General features: G+C 45.2%; 1 protein-coding gene across 1 annotated transcript; it reads right to left on the bottom strand.

The window, feature by feature from the left end:
• Nucleotides 1–5,474: 5,474 nt before the first annotated feature.
• On the bottom strand, nucleotides 5,475–10,987 carry CABP5 (calcium binding protein 5). The gene is made up of 6 exons (XM_051991462.1): nucleotides 10,925–10,987; nucleotides 10,143–10,173; nucleotides 9,526–9,669; nucleotides 7,799–7,908; nucleotides 7,037–7,184; nucleotides 5,475–6,811 (listed from the first exon to the last, which is right to left on the bottom strand). Exons 1-6 carry the CDS (start codon nucleotides 10,985–10,987, stop codon nucleotides 6,786–6,788), a joined length of 522 nt encoding a protein of 173 aa, XP_051847422.1. The 3' UTR covers nucleotides 5,475–6,785.
• Nucleotides 10,988–17,068: the final 6,081 nt, after the last annotated feature.

Raw genomic sequence — 17,068 nt, 5'->3', positions numbered from 1 at the left:
AAGAGTTTGAATGCTATGTTGTGATCCATACTCAGTCCCCATGGTCCTCTCTGTGTGTGCAGATGGCTCTCTTCTTCACAGGATCATTGGAACTGGCCTGAATCATTTCATTGTTGAAGAGAGCCACATCCATCAGAATTGATCATAACCATAACTTTTTCAGCCATTCCCCAATTGATGGGCATCCACTCAGTTTCCAGTTTCTGGCCACTCCAAACAGGGCTGCCACAAACATTTTTGCACATGTAGGTCCCTTTCCCGCCTTTAATATCTCTTTGGGATATAAACCCAGTACTAACACTGCTGGGTCAAAAGGTATGCACAGTCTGATAACTTTTTGAGCAAAGTTCCAAAATGCTCTTCAGAATGGCTGGATCCATTCGCAGTTCCACCAACAATGTATCAGTGTCCCAGTTTTCCCACATCCCCTCCAACATTCAGCATTATCTTTTCCTGTCATCTTAGTCAATCTGAGAGGTGTGAAGTGATGTCTCAAAGTTGTCTTAATTTGCATTTCTCTGATCAATAATGATTTGGATCACCTTTTCATATGGGTAGAAATAGTTTCAATTTCATCATCTGAAAATTTTCTGTTCATATCTTTTGATCATTTATCAATTGGAGAATAGCTAGAATTTTTATAAATTTGAAATTTTATAAATTTTTATAAATTTATAAATTATAAAATAATTTATAAATATATATTTTAGAAATGAGGCTTTTATCAATACCCTTGAATGTAAAAATGTTTTCCCAGTTTATTGCTTCCTTTCTAATCTTGTCTGTATTAATTTTGTTTGTACAAAAGCTTAACCTAATATAATCAAAATTATCTAGTTTTTGTTCAATAATGAGCTCTAGTTCTTTTTTGGTCACAAATTCCTTCCTTCTCCACAGATCTGAGAAGTAAACTGTACTATGTTCTTTGAATTTGTTTATAATATCATTTTTTAATATCTGGATCATGAACCCGTTTTGACCTTATCTTGGTATACAATATTCAGTGTGAGTCAATACCTAGTTTCTGCCATACCCAGAAGGTTTTGTCAAATAATGAATTCTTATTCCAAAATCCAAGGTCTTTGGGTTTGTCAAATACTAGATTATTATATTTATTGCCTATTTTGTCCTGTGAACCTAACCTATTTCACTGATGACTAGTCCATTTCTTAGCCAATACCAAATGGTTTTGGTGACCACTACTTTATAATGTAATTTTAAGTCTGGCACAGCCAGGCCACCTTCATTGGCATTTTTTTTATTAATTCCTTTGAAATTCTTGACCTTTTGTTCTTCTAGGTGAAGTTTGTTACTATTTTTTCTAGATCTGTAAAATAATTTCTTGGGAGTTTGATTGGTATGGCACTGAATAAGTAGATTAATTTAGATAGTATTGTCATTTTTATTATATTTGCTCAGCCTACCCATGAGCACTTGATGTTTTTCCAATTTTTTAGTGCTGACTTTATTTGTATAAAAAGTGTTCTGGAATTGTGTGCATATAGTTCCTGACTTTCCCTTGGCAGATAGATTCCCAAATACTTTATATTATCATCAGTTATTTTAAATGGAATTTCTTTTTGTAACTCTTGCTGCCAGACTTTGTTGATAATATATAAAAATGCTGATATTTTCTGTGGATTTATTTTGGATTCTACAACTTTGCTAAAGTTGTGGATTGTTTCTAGTAGTTTTTTAGTTAATTCTCTAGGATTCTCTATCTAATATCATCTGCAAAGAGTGATAATTTGGTTTCCTATTACGTATTCTAATTCCTTTAGCCTCTTTTTCTTCTCTTATAGCCAAAGCTAACATTTCTAAGACAATATTGAATACTAATGGTGATAGTGGGCAACCTTGTTTCACCCCTGATCTTGAGAATGGTTCCAGTTTATCCCCATTACATATGATGCTTCCTAGTGGTTTAAATAGATGCTACTGATCATTTTAAGGACAAGTTCATTTAGTCCTATACTTTCTAGTGTTTTTATTAGGAATGGGTGTTGGATTTTATCAAATGCTTTTTCTGCATCTATTGAGATGATCATAGTTTTTGTTAGTTTTGCTATTGATAGATTCAATTATACTTATAGTTTTCCTAATAATGAATCACATTTTTAAAGTGCTTCCCTGCAGACTGTGAAAGCAATGAGGCACTATGAGGAGTGAAAGCTCATCATCCTCACTTTACAGAAGAGATAAGAGACTCCAAGTGGGTCAATGACCTACTCAGGATAAATCTGCCAAATGACATCTGGGGTAAGGTTTGGACCCAAGTAGCTCCTGGTTCTAGCTGGGTTCAATGTGCTTTCCACTAGGCTGTCCCACCTTTCATGGCAGAGATCTTGATCAGCACTACAGATGGAAAGTGAGCTGGGTCCAGACTTGTCCAAGAGGGAGAAAGGAGCCTGGATTGCCTGGGAGAACTAGAGCTGGACTTCCTACCATCTTTAACTGCTGCTCCATGAAATAAATATTTGAACACCATTAGCCTTCTGGGCAGCTAGATGGTGCAGTGGGCAGAACTGGGGCTGGGGTCTGGAAGATTCATCTTCCTGAGATCAATCTGGTCTCGGGCACTTCTTAGCTAGGCAAGCCACTTATTTCTTTGCCTTGGTTTCCCCCTCTGTAATTCAAGTCAAGCTGAGGGTAAGTTCCATGTCACACCACATCCATGCAGTGGGAAAATCCTGGCAGTTATGTTGCTGAAATTGGAGTCAAAGCAGCTGGCTAATCCAGGATTGACCCTCTATGACTTGGAACCTCAGTTTCCTCATCTAAACAATGAGGTTATTAGAACAATGATCTCAAGCTCTAATTCTGTGATCCAAATGATGGGGTCCTTGGTTTCTGATAGCTAGAAGGACCATAAGGAGGTGCCTTGACTGGAGAGAGGCAAGTTAGGAGTAACACTGATTATCTCAACCCTTTGTTTAATTAGGCCTTTTGTTATCCTAAGTAAGTCTTTGTAGCAGTAAGCCCAGGTGGAATTCCTTGTTCAATTCCTTGCACTGAGAAACCCTACTGTTACTGCTCCAATCAGAAGACCAAGTTATGATGTTAACCCCCGAGGTTATTTTCCCTCTAAAAGAACCTACTTGTACCCCACTTCTTCCTGGGTTTATTAGTTATTCTGCCCATCATCTGGAGCAATTCCAACAGCTAACTCCTTTGAGGGTTAGGCTATTGGTGAATGGCATAATTCCCCAATTCTTTGCTGGTTCATTAGGATCCTCCAGCTTTATGGCAACAAGTTCTTTAAGAACTTGGGTGCCTAATGGCATCTCTACCCCTAGTTATGGAGTCTTCCCCCTGGTAAATGGCACGTTTCACAACGGAACTTAGCTAGCATCTTTACACTTCTTAATCACAAAAACTCCCCTTCAGAACTTAGCAGCCAGTCAAGGGCATAATAATAAAATCTCTGGCTCTTGATTTGGAGAAGGTCCAAGTCCACAGATTCTTTTGAGATGGCTCAAAACACTGATCCCGATATATCTGGGAGGTCCAAGCCCACTTCCCAACATTTGGTGGACTGTACTAGGAGAATCCTGAAACTCCAATATATTTGGGGGATTCAGTATTTCTGCACCCCAGCACCCCATCACTATGACCTTCACAAAATTGTTTCTTTTCATTCACCCAGCCATACCTTTATTCAGACTCTAGTTACTTTCACCTGGACTATTACAATAGCTTCCTACTTGATCTCCCACCTCCTCCACCCAAGTAAAGTGATTTTCTTAAAGTAAAGCTCTGACCAGAATCTTTCTTCTGTCCCTGCTCAATAAACTTCAATGGCTCTCGATTGCTCTTAGGTTCAAATACAGCTTCCTTTGTAGGATCTAAAGCCTATCACAGCTTGGTCTCCACGAACCTTTCCAGCATCTTTTTACATTTGTCCCCTACTCTCACTCTTCAGCCCAGTCAAATTTGCCTCCTCTCAGTCCTTCCAGGTCCCTTCGCCATGCCTTTGTTTGGACACGTCCCATACCCGGCCCATACTCCCTCCTCACTTCCACCTCTTTGATCCATCACTTTCTTACAGTCACTACCAGCACATGAAGCATTTCCTATTCCCTCCCCCACCACCCCAGCTTCCTATGCTTTCCCCTCAAAATTGCCTCATATTCAGTTTGCATTTGTTTATGTGAAGTTTAACCCCATGAGAATGAAAGTTCCTTGAGGGTAGAGAAGACTTTTGTGATTCCCAGCACTTTGCACAGTGCCAGCCTCTGTGGGTAGATTAGAACTCCAGTGCTTTATAAGGGATTAATAATTGACTGATTGCAGAACCTGGAATGGGATGCTGGATTAGGGAATAAGGATATAAAAATGAGTAAGATCTCAGTGCAATCACAGGCTAGAAGTCCCAACTCCAAAAATAAAAATAAAAATAAGCCCATGTAGCTAATTCAGTAAAATTCTGCACATGTGCACTTAATTCACCTCTGCTCAGCTCTAGGGAAGATGTGGAGGCAAATAAGATTCATAATTAAACACTCATCCATCTTCCTGATCCTTTAAGTGCTCTTGACCTGCACTTTCCCAGGAGGCAGCGACATAAACTAAGATTTTTTGTGGGGGCCCCCAGATGTAAACTGTATCCTCTTCTGGAGCTCCCAGACCCTGGGAAAAGCCTGCAAACTCCCAGTTAAGTGGCTTCATTCAATTGGAGATCTTGGTCAATCATCCTCCACTGAATTGCCACGAACAACTCTCAGTGGCTCAAACATTCAATTTTAAATTGAACTGAAAATCAGTCTCTCAGGAGTTGTCCCCTTTCCCCCTCTCCCCCCTCTCTAGGCCAAAGATCAAAGTAAGCCCCAATGTATCGAGGGCTACACGCCCAGATATTTTGGGTAGACATCTTAATAGACCAGGCCCACTAGTGAAGATTTGCTCTCCTTAGCCATCTTCCTAACAGGACCTTTTGGCCACTAAGAAGTCTGACTCCCCGGAGAGCTGGCTTCGCAGGGCCCATAAATCCCTTTTTGCTCCGATTTCGGGTTTGTGGATTCTTTTGATAGGACCTGCAGCTGGGACCAGAGGGGATCTCCCAGCCCAGTTCTCACAGCTCATCACAACTACCACTAACCCATCATTTGCACCTCATCAGCGGCATGGTTCAGTGTAAAGAGATCAAATCCCGGCCTTGCCATCAATGATCCATATCATCTGGAGCAAGTGAATCTCCACTTTGCTCCTCCTCATCCCACCATTCTCCCAATTCCTCATCTGCAAAGCATGACCTTTAAAGGCCACCCCAGCTCTAAATCTGTGATCCCAGCATTCATCCTTCCCCCAGATAGACCCCCAGTCCCCTGCCAGCTGAGGGGCTCTGGGGGCTAAATGGAAAAAAATTATACCTGGGTTTAAAGGAAAAGAAATAGTGTCACAAAGTCGACAATGAGGGATAGGAGAGATCAAACACAAGCCAGAGACTGAATGAGAAATGTTTATAGTACCTGGAGGGAATTAATTCACTAGTAACATGGCCAACAGTTGCGGAGGACTAGGTTGAGAGATGAGGGAGAGGGAGGAGAAGGGTGACAAGGGAACCATCCAGTCAAGAGAGGGGTCTTGAGCAAGGAGGGGTCCAGAGACGGGAGAAGCCAGGACTTGCTTGAAACTGAGACGATGAGTTCTCCATCACTGGAGGTATTTAAGCAGATGGTGACTTGCCTGAAAGGGAGGGCAGCACGGTCTCCTCCCTTGAGAAAGGTGGGGGGGCTGGATGATCTCGGAGAACCCTCCCAACTCCACATTTCACCGACCCACCCACTTTTGCACCTGCTAAATCACTTTCCGACATTTTTTCTTCCACTTCAGTATTTTATGTTACAAATATGTTCAACTCTCACTTCTTTAAAGGGATTCTCCTTCACAGTTCCCCACCCCCACCCCCACCCCCGCCAAAGACTAATTATGGGGGAGGGGTTAAATTCTGTGTTGATGGTCACAATACGGCTCAAGACAAAGAACATTCTGCATTTGGGGTCAAAGGGCCCCTCAACCTCCAAGAATTTACAATGTGTGACCTTGGACAAGAAGGGCCCCAAAATGGTCCGTTGAGGAGCTCTACTGTCCTGCCCTGTTCTAGATCTCTGACCCTGATGAGAAGCAGCAGACAGAACCGGGGAACTGGGAAATTGGAGAATCTGACTGCATCAAGAGCTTCTTAACTGGCCTTCTTGCTCCCGGAGTCCTCAGCTCGGCACATTTGACTTCTGATGAAAGACTCAGAGGGACAGAACTCTGGGTGGGTCCACTCCAAGCTGGGGGGTGGGGGAATGGCCTTGGCCTAGGATTTCCCCCAAAGATTAACAGTCCAAGTTCCCCTGTCCCCAAAGGGGCAGAAGGCCAGAGCTGCTGTTAATCTGATCTGGGGATTAAACTCCATCTCGATGAGAGTTGGGGCTCGGGGAAAGAAGGACAATATCCCAAAGGGTATTATGTGTGGGGAGCATCCCTCCCTGCTTATCGTCCCTGAAGGGAGCGCCGGAATGGGTCCGGAGACTCCCCCCCATACACACACACACCCAGGCTCTGGGGGGGACTCGCCACATGACCCTGTGCAAAACCCTCCTCCCCATCTCTCAGGTTTATTCCTCCAGCTACAAAATTAGGCAATTGGATGTAATCCCCACTAAACTCTAATCTACTTCTAATCCTGTGATCCCATAATGCTCGGCTTCCTGGCCCACCTGGGGAAGGTGGGACGGCTCCTGCCCCGCATTTCTGAGTGTCTCCTGGACAAGGAGCCGGGGCCGGGACCGGGCTCCTCAGCGGGACATCATCTTCACAAACTCTGAGAAGGAAGGGACAAGATGGCAGTCAGCATCTCCTCCCTCCCCTCTGCCCCTCCCTTCGCCCTGCCCCCAACCCAGTCCTCAGGATTGTTTTCTCCTGATCAAATGGAGAAGGGGGGAGGGGCTAGAGGAACTCTAAGCATCTTCTCGATCCCAGAAAACTAAGCAACTGGACTGTGCCTAGAGGGAGGGGGGACAGCAGTGCCTGGCGGGGCCTGTGTCACCTTCAAAATCCACGGTGCCGTCTCCATTGACATCAGCCTCCTGCACAACCTCAGAAATCTCGCGGGCACTGAGCTGCTCCCCCAGCAGCCTTTGCAAGGCCTGGCGAAGTTCCACCAGGGTGATTGAGCCGTCTCCATTGGTATCAAACTGCTCCAGACAACCCGGCAGCAAAGGAGGAAATGGAAGAAGAGGGTTGATCTGGGAAGACTTCAGGATGGGGCAGCCAAAGGGAAGAGCAGAGCCCCGGGTGGGGGTGGGGGTGGGGGTTCCTTCTGTAGCCCTCCCTGCGTTTTATGCAGCTCCGAACTCTGAGGTGGCAAAGAAGCACTTCCCTCAGCCTCCTCAAGTCTCTCTCTCTCTCTCTCTCTCTCTCTCTCTCTCTCTCTCTCTCTCTCTCTGTCTGTCTCTCTCTCTCTCTCTCTCTGTCTCTCTCTCTCCCTCCCTCCCCCGCTTTTTTTTTCTCTATCCTCCTCTCTCTTTCTCTTTCAGTTTCCTTGTATGTCAAAGTTAGGCTCCATGATCTCTAACTACTCTTTTTACGTTGCACAGGGGTTCCTCGGTGACCCTGGCCTCCTTCATTGTCCCTGAACCTTGTCCATGGTTCTGAACGATTGTGACTTGGAGACTGCCATGATTCAATGCATTCATTGATTATCCAGGCCAAGGGAGTCCTTTTATGAAAGGAAATCTAGGCCAGAAAGTGGTCCAGAGGGCTCCCCTTTGGAGTCAGTGCGTCCAACAGCCTCCCTCTCCCTGCTTACCTCCTTGAAGGCATCCCGCATCTCATGCACTCCAATCATCCCAGCTGTCTCTGCCAGAAGCTTGGGTGTCATTAGCTCTACAAAATCCTCAAAGTCTACCCTGCCACCAACTAGGGATAAGAAACGTTAAGAACAGGGAGAAGAAGAACAAACAAAAACTGAGCCTGAGTCCCAGGTTCCCTAGACTCCCTCTTCTCGGGGGCCCTGGAGCAGATCAGGACCCCCTCCTTCTTCTTCCCCCAGCCCAGCCAGGAGTTTCTGCTCCTGAGTGCACCCCACCTAGCACCCACATCACCAGTCCTGGCTGGCTCCTAATCTGAATCTTTGATCAATCAGTCAATTAACAAGCATTTAATAACTGTCTAATTCATGCCAGACACATTGAGAGGGGCAAGAGATATAAAGACAATAACAAAGTAGTCCCTGCCCTCAAGAAGCTTACATTCTACAAGAAGAAACACTGCGTGCACACAGATAAGTAAAAGATGTTCACAAAATAAATATAAAGTGATTTCTGGGGATGCAAACAGATGGGAAAAGCAGGGAAGGGCTTGTGTAGAAGGCAGAGCTTGGGCTGAGCTTTGAAGGAGATGCACAGAACCCACCATGAAAAAGTACAGGCCTGAGAGATGGTCCTGGTGAAGATACAGAAATGGGAACTGGGATGGGAGCCAAGCAGCAGCCATCTCTGAGGCACTAAGGCTCTCCACCCCTTCATCTCCTCCCCTCTCATCCTATTCTCTCCTCCCCATCACCTCCCCGAGTCTGTCTCCTTCATTCTGAAACCTGTTAGTAGAATAGAATGAGTACTGCCCCGAGAGCTGGAGAGCCGGGGTTCACAGACCACCTCTGACAGTATCTCGTGACCGTGGAGAAATCCCTTAGCCTCCTACACCTCACATTCTTCATAATGAATGGAGTCTCCTCTTCTATACTCATGCTCCTGTAATCTCCCTAATCCTGCCCTCCCCATCAAATTCCCAGTCCCATCATTTCTGTTTTCTCATTATCTCCTCAGCTCTCTTGATCTCACTTGATCTCCTTGACCACATCATCTCCCAAAGCCGGCCCCATCATCATCCCACCCTCATCATGTCCTCACCCGATTAGCTGTTCATCCCCAATCCTCCAAACCACAGATGAAGACCTTCCTGTGCTAATGCTTCCCTCAGCCCCAGCCCCAACATCTCCCCACACTCGGCACTCCCAGCTCGAGCTTAGTTCCACCACTAAACCCACCATATTTCTCAACAGCTTTCCCACATTTCCATCACCCATCCTCGTGCCTTAGCCACCCCCCACTTCTTTCTCAAATCAACCTCACCTCGAACTTCACTTCTCTTCCCATTGCCTTCCTTCCTCCTTCCTCCAGACCAAGCCCAACTTCTTCCTTGAATCATTGGCTTGACTTCATCACTTCACTTACTTCCTTAACCTAGCAACCTCTCTCCCTCAGGGGTCATAGAAAGAACACTTTGCTCCAATTCAGAAACCCTGGTTTCGAATCTCAGCTCTTCCACTCCCTAACAGTGAGCCCCTGTATAAATCCAGTGCCTCACAGAACCTCAGTTTTCCCATCTAGTAAATGGTGAAAACCATACTTTACATTGGCTATCCAATAGGGAAACCCATTGAAAACCTTAGGTAACTGTAGAAAGTTAAGGGGTTTGTACCATCCTATTGTCTCTAACCCTGCCCATCTTCCCCTGCCCCACCCCAATTCTCACGGTTCATTCGGATCTGCTGTCCCAACTCTGCCAGCTCCATCTCAGTGGGCATGTAGCCCATGGTCCTCATCAGATTCCCCAGGTCCTTGCAGGAGATGAAACCATCTCGATCCTTGTCAAACTCTTGGAAGGCTTCCCGGAGCTCTAGGGGAAAGGCAGGGAAGGGGGAAGGTGATTATGAGGAGCCTGAAAACTACCAGGGGGAAGGGGGAGAATCTAGGAAAATCCCCTCCTGGGAAAGCCTCTGCCAACAGGACTTGGCCTCCGAATGAGACCTCGAGGAAAACTCCCCAGTGGTGGACAGGGGTGGGATTCCTGCAGCCAATGGAGGAAAGTTGGGAACTCCTGATACTGTCATGGGGAGATGGATGGGGGTAAATTGGGACTAAAAATCACTGAAATTGGAGGCCTTAAAGCTGCCAAGGAAATATATGGGTAGACGACAAACCCACCCTTCAAGAAATGAATGGGAACTTAAAATTAACAGGAGAGATTGAGTCTTGGGAGACTGGGATGGAGGTAATGAGAGTACTGTTAAGAGTAGGAATGAAGAGGATGTGGCAGAAAAATAGGGTCTGGGAGAACTGCCTGGGAGGGAGGGAAGAGGAGAAAGTTACCTTCAATCTCATCTGGTCCTAGCGGACGATCCTGAAGAAGGTACAGGAGGAAAAGAATAATGGGGAGAGGTAGAGACAGGAGTGGCCCTCTTCAGGGCTACTCAGTGACCCTCGGGCTCTCTCCAGGGTCCTGAAAGAGGAGGCTGGAAGCCATTCACATTCTCTCATACCCTCTTTCCTGGCTGCCCCTAGTTACTAACCTCTTCCTCCATGCTCATCCAGCCTCTGCCCCTTCCCCACCTGCTCTTTTTTATTCCTTCCTTGGCAGTCACTTCCTTCTCTCCCTTCACCTCCTTCCTTAAACTCTCTTCCTCGTCCTGCTTCTTATTCTAACCTTCCAGCTCCTTCTAGCTACTTTTCCTTTATCTTCTTCCTCATGCTTCCCTAAACTTCCCTTCTTCTCCAGCCTTTTCCCCTAATCTTCTACCTCCTTCTGCCTTCTCTCCCTTCTTGAGTTCCTCCATCCTCTTCCAGCATGAAACGATGGGAGGAACTGGCCCAAAAATCAGGGGACCTGAGAGTAAATCTCACTTCTCTTGCTACCACCGGAGACCCTGGTCAAGTTTCCTTTTATTAGTACTAAGAGTATATATGGTGCTTGAGGCTTGCAAAATTCTTTACAAATACTTCATTTTATCCACCTGAACCTCAGTTTCTTCATCTATAAAATGAAGGGGCTAAACCAGATGGTCTCAGAGATGCCTTCCAGGTCCAGATCTCCATTCCATCCCCTTCTGTCTTCTCTCCCTTCCCTCCTTCCTCTTTCCCCATCCATTCCTCACCCTGTGCTTCTTCGCAATCCCTTTCCTCAGAAAGATGCAAGCTGGTCCCATGGGGATCTCCATGGGGCCTAAGGGAGAGCAAGATCCAGGATCTTGTGGAGATCTCACAGCTCACCACCCTCTTCTTGTCTCTCTTTATAGTTCTCTGTCTGTCTCTTGGGTTTTTTCTCCTTCAGTCTCTGTGCTGTCTGCTAAGTCTTCTGGTAGGTCAATTTGTCTCTGTATGTCTCTCACTCTTCCTCGGTCCCTCCTTATCTCTTTTTTCACTCTAGTCTGTCTCTATCTCTGCTTCTGTCTCTGTTCAGTCTAAGTCTCTGAATCCAGTGGGTGACAGCTGGGACCCAATTTCTCCTGAGGCACAGGGGGGGAGGGTGACAGCTGGGACCCAGACTCCCCAGGGGTTTGAGGGAGGAGGAAAAAGACAGGTGGAATTGACCTCTCCATCTGCTTCAGGACAGGAAGTCATCCCAGTTTGGCTCATTCCCAGAACAGATTTGTGGCAGGGAATTCCTGGGCAAGGCGATTATGAGTGGGCAGGGGGATTATAAGTGGACATAATGTGTGGAGGACCAGGAACATGAGCTCCTCAAATCTTCTTAGGAAAGTCAGAGCTGGCTTTTTATAGCCTCGATTTCCCTGCCTAGACGATGCAGGATTTCAATGACCAGGTGTTCAGAGTCAAGGGCATTCTAGACTTCTTTGGGGGCAGTTGGGGAGATAGACAGACACATGAGCCAGATGATCCATCTGGAAATAGAGATGCTGATACTCCCAATTGGTCCATGGGTTACTGTTTCCTCTATCTCTTTGAATCTCCACATATGCCTGTCATGTCTGCTTCTGTTTATTTGTCTCTTTGTTTCTATCTCCTGTAAAGATCTTTCTCTTTCTCTCTCTGTCTCTCTCTTTCTCTTTCTCTCTCTCTCTCTCTCTCTCTCTCTCTCTCTCTCTCTCTCTCTCTCTCTCTCTCTCTCTAATTCTCTCTCTCTCTCTCTCTCCCTCCCTTTCTCATGATTCCTTGTTTCTGTCTCCATGCCTTCATACAATCTCTCATGTCTATACTCCCACCTCACTTTCTAAGATTTCCAAGACTCAGATAAAGCATCATATTTGTTTTTAAATTTTTATTGGTACCTTTTGTTCCCCTCCCCTGCCTCAGAAAGCCATCTCGTATGATAAAGAATTTTAAAAGAGGAAGAAGGAAATTTTGTTTAAAAAAAAAAAAAGTAACACGAAAGTTGCTGTAGTCAGTGTAAAAGGTGCAAAGTCTGAAGTCAGGAAGACCTGAGATCAAATATACATTCAGACACTTACCAACTATGTGACTCTGGATAAATCACGTGCCTGTTTTCTCAGCTGTGAAATGGAGATAATACCTATCTCCGGAGTTGTTGTGAGATCAAATGAGATAACCTTTGTAAAAGCACTCAGCACAGTGCCTGCCACTTTTCCCCTTCTCCAGCATATTAAAAAAATGTCTGACATGAGATGGGGTAATCCAGATCAAGAAGAGGCTTTTATTAAGCACCTAGATTGTGTTGGGCATTGTGCTAAGCATTGGGAATGCAAAAAAGGTAAAAAAAAAAAAAAAATACAGAACAAATCAAAGAGAACAACAGAGAGAATGCATTATGGTTAAACAGACCAAAAAAAAAAAAAAGGTTTCCTGTAGGATGTGAGACTTTAGCTGAGACTTGAAAAAAATCAGGAAAGCCAGAAGGCAGTGATGGGGAGGGAAAGGGTTCCACCTCCATGGTCCTCCACCTCTATAAAGTGTCTCTCTATTTCTTCTTTCAGGTTAAACTTTGGAAATTTCCATCTCAATTGTTTTGCTGATATTGTTCTACCCATTAAGATTGTTGTATGTCAGTTCCCCAATTCTGTAGACTTATTGCAGCCATTTATACAAGTCTTCCCATGCTTCTCTATATTCTTCAGTCATCATTTCTTAGAGCATGGCAATATTGCATTTCATTCCTTTTCCACGATTGTCTTTCCATTTCCCAATCTATTATCACTGACTTTGACCACAAAAAGTCAATCACAACCTTCAACCTTGCTGAGCTCTCCAAGTGCTCGTTCTCTCCTTCCCTAAACTATCATGCATTGATTTGGGACTTGTTCAGTATATATATGCTCTCAGGTGGGGATGTTGTCTCCTTCATAGAATGTACGCTCTTTGCAGGCAGAAATTATTTCACCTTCTTCTTTGTATTCCCACAATCCGGTACAGTACCCAAAACACAGAAGGTGTTTAATAAATATATAATGTAATACTTTAACATATTTAACATGTATGAGACTGCCTGCCATCTAGGGGAAGTGGTGAAGGGAAGGAGGGGAAAAGTTGGAACAGACGTTTTTGCAAGGGTCAGTGTTGAAAAATTACCCATGCATATGTTCTGTCAATAAAAAGCTATAATAATAATTTAAATAAATAAATAAATGATGTATTTGGCTTTTTGTTTCGTTGGGATGTCTCTCTGTTTTGGTCTCTTATGTCATTCTGTGTCTTTTGACTCTCTTAGGCTGTATCTGGATAGTTTCCATGCATGGTTCCTTTTCTAACTCCCTTGTCCCTCCCTGCATCTTTTTGACTCCTCTAGCTCCCTGTGTCTGTCTCTCTTCTGGGGCTTTGACTTGGCAGACACAGGGAGAAGGGGGAGGAACTTGTAATATTGGAGCTAGGGTGTGGCAGCTAGCCTGGTACCCAAAGACTATACAGAGAATCATAAGTATCATAAGAACTGATTTCTACTAAGATCAGAGCTAACAGCTGCCATTGCTTTCTGGCCTTACTGGAGATCAGTTATAACCCTTGTACTGGGTCAGAGAAGCTTGTATGAGGGAGTTGGGTGTAAAAGTCAGCAGCTATATGAAAGTGGAAGGAAGGCCTTTGACCTAGAACCATCCTTAGCACCCTGAGATAACTCTTTGATATTCAGTGGTACTTGGTTTCCTCCATCATGTATGGATGCAAACACCTTTCCAAGCCCAAAAGATTCTCCTTGTTTCCCCCTCCCATAATTTATTCTGTGTATAGTATTGTTTGTACATTGATGCATTGTTTCCCCATGAGATTGGGATGTGCCTCTGTCTTGAGCTCCTTGTATCATTCTGTCTCTTTTGACTCTTTTAGGATATACCTGGATTATTTCCATCCATGTTTCCTTTTGTAACTCCTTTGTCCCTCCCTGCATCCTGCTGATTCCTCTAGCTTTCTGTGTCTGTATCTTTTGCCTTTTTTATATCCCCGATGTTTACCGGAGTCAGAGAAGAGTAACGAATTAGGAGACATACTTGTCGGTCACTAGGGTGTTTGTCACTGATTACAAGGAAAAGGATGTGTCTTTGTTAAGCCATTTCCACTAGTTCAAAGAGAATAAAGCCTCATTCATCAGTTAAGACAACGAGGAGCTGATGTTTCTGAGCTCTTCAAGTTCTCAGTTTCAGTCATTCAGCAATCAAAAAAAGAGAAACGCCAAAGAAACAGCATGCTTAACCTGTTCCTGCAGTGTGGACTGAGAGATATTATTTAACAAAAAGCGGCAAATATGGGACAAAATGGTGACAGTTATGGTAGCTTTCAACACGCGGCTGAAACTTCCCCAAATCCACTCTAGGACTGTACTAACCACCACAAATAGGACAGCCTGCCAGTTCTGCCTTCAGGGGGCTCAAATTCTAATCAAGGGAGAGAACCAATGTAACAGTTTCAGCTCCAAATCAGTTGGAAGGACTGGGTGTTTGATCTACAATGGCTAATGAAATAGGACTGTATTTAATTTCGCTTCCATTAAATGAATCATATCAGCTTCTGACGTTGGATCATTTGACACAAGGGTGAGGACTTGGGTGCTGAGAACTCTTCCACTGAGGAAATGCTTCTTACTTTTTTCTTTGCTAGTTCTCTATCTTGGGTACTAGACCCATGTCGGAGATGAGTGGTGCGATGTTTTTCTCAGTCTGCAACTTCCATTATTCATGCAAGCAAAATTATCTTTTTTTATTCAAAGTGATCTCCATCCCTTGTTTGGTGAAGAAGTCTTTGGGATTGGGAGGATGAACTGGAAGCCCAGGGGTTTAAAATGGTACCCAACAACTCCAATGTTTCCAATCAGACAGAAGCATCTGAGGAGACATCCATGGAGTTGGGGGAACCAAAGTCCTTTCTGATTCTAGGACAGCCATTACCCCTCCTTCTCATCAGAAAAATGAAGGCACACAGTAGACTGTCATTGCATCTTTTCCAAGAGAGGTTTAAGATGGTGGATTCAATCCATGACATGACCTGATATCTAAACCTCTGAGACTCCCTCTGGGGACCTGTCCTCCCTCAGACCCCTTAAGCAAGGTGAAAAGAAGTTTTAATTCAGTCTGTCCTTCCTCCTCCTCTGAAAAGAAAAACATAGAGGATAGACTAGTTCCCTGCCCTTTCAGGGAATCAAGCTGTCAGTGAGGAAAGAAGTCCGAAGCAACCTAATTCATCCTACACCTAAACAGAAGCTCTCTCCATCTCCAAGAAATGTCACACTTTCTTTGCTTGCAGGCTTTTTGGAAGAGGCAAACAAGCCCTCCCAGGACATCTTGTCTAGCTTTAATTGTTAGGAAGCTGTTTCTTTACATCAGGCCAAAATTAGTGCTCAGAGATCCAAGGGAAAACTTTCCTCTCCCGTGACTGCCTCGTCCTCCTGTAATGTAAGAGCTTAAGAAAATCTATGACAATCAGATTTGGAGTAGGTCTGGAAGATAAATTGGCCCTGTGGCTGAGGGCAGGTAGCAGAAGAGTGGACCGGGGAAGGTCTTTGGGGAAGAAGGAGGCTTTCCAACTACAGCTAGCACAGTGGCTGGCACCTAGTAGGAGCTTAAAACATGCTTGTTGTCTGTTAGCCCAATGGCTGGCACAGAGTAGGTGCTTAAAAGATGTTTGTGTCTTTCTCCTCTCAGACAAGCCAATCAGTGAACAGGGTTCATCGAGCTGTCTTGATTGGGGGCAGAAATGGGAGGCCTTAAGCACCATGGACAGAGACCATTTTTCCAACAGTCATTCAGCCTTAGACAACAGCTAAAATTTATTCCCTCTCAATCCTGTGGCTCTGCTTCTGCCCCTCCGGATGTTGCCATCAAAATGGCTGCCTCCTCGCCCTGGAACGGCCCTCATCCATGATGGTCCTGACTTCCAAGAGCGGATTTCTTCTGGATCCTCATATTTTGAGGACAGACCCAGGTTCACAGACCTGGGCTCCCTAGCTTTCTGTTTAGGTCTCTCTCCTCCCCCCACCCTCACACACACACTTCAGCTCCCTTCTATGTATTGTCTTCCATAATTAGAATGCAAGTTCCCTGAGGGTAAGAGGGTATGTCTTTTTGCTCATATTCGTATCTCAGCACTTAGCACTATAGCTGGCACATAGTAGGTGCTTAAAACATGTTGTCTATCACTAGAAAGAGCCTTAAAAATGCTCATATTACAAAGGGACAATTGAGGCCCTTGGGATGAAAGGGGTTTGGGCCAAAGTCACACAGAACCAAGTACATCAAGGACTCAGCCCTAGGTTTCTTTCCATTCCAAGCTCAACCCCATCCCCCGGCCTCCCCTCTCTGGGACCTCCCATTATTGTCCCTCAGTAGAGGCTCACAGTGTGAGGTCGGGCCACAACTGGGAAGTTCCTGGTGACGGGGGAGGAAGCAGGCTCACCTTGAGGAAAGTTCTAGTCATGGACGAGAGCACAGGCTGGCCATGGTGACTCCCGAGTCTGAAGGGAGACGTGGAGCCCATCCTTAAAAGTGAGGGGGGAGGGGGAGGGGTATACTGCTCCGCTGTTGGAGACAGCCCAAGAGTGCTGACCCAGGACCAGCCAGGCCCCAGCGAGATGGATGACAGCTGACAGAAATGGAGGCCAGGGTTGACAAGAAGGAGGTCGCAGGTCATCAGATCATAGGGACCTCAGAAGGCATTGAATCTTATTAATACCCTCCTTCCTAGAGAAGGAAAAAGAGGGGAAAGTTCAGTGATCTGCCTGAGGAGACGAGAGGAAGCATGAGGCAAATGCAGGATTGGAACCCAAACCAGGGCTCTTTCTAGTGCATTGCATTCAGCCATGTCTGGGCCGAGGGACAATTTCCCTGGGTTCCCTGGCCCTG

This window comes from Antechinus flavipes, chromosome 3 (assembly GCF_016432865.1).
Source record: "Antechinus flavipes isolate AdamAnt ecotype Samford, QLD, Australia chromosome 3, AdamAnt_v2, whole genome shotgun sequence".
Taxonomy (NCBI): Eukaryota; Metazoa; Chordata; class Mammalia; order Dasyuromorphia; family Dasyuridae; genus Antechinus; species Antechinus flavipes.
Note: the sequence above shows the minus strand (reverse complement) of the source record. Positions and strands in the feature narration are given on the sequence as shown.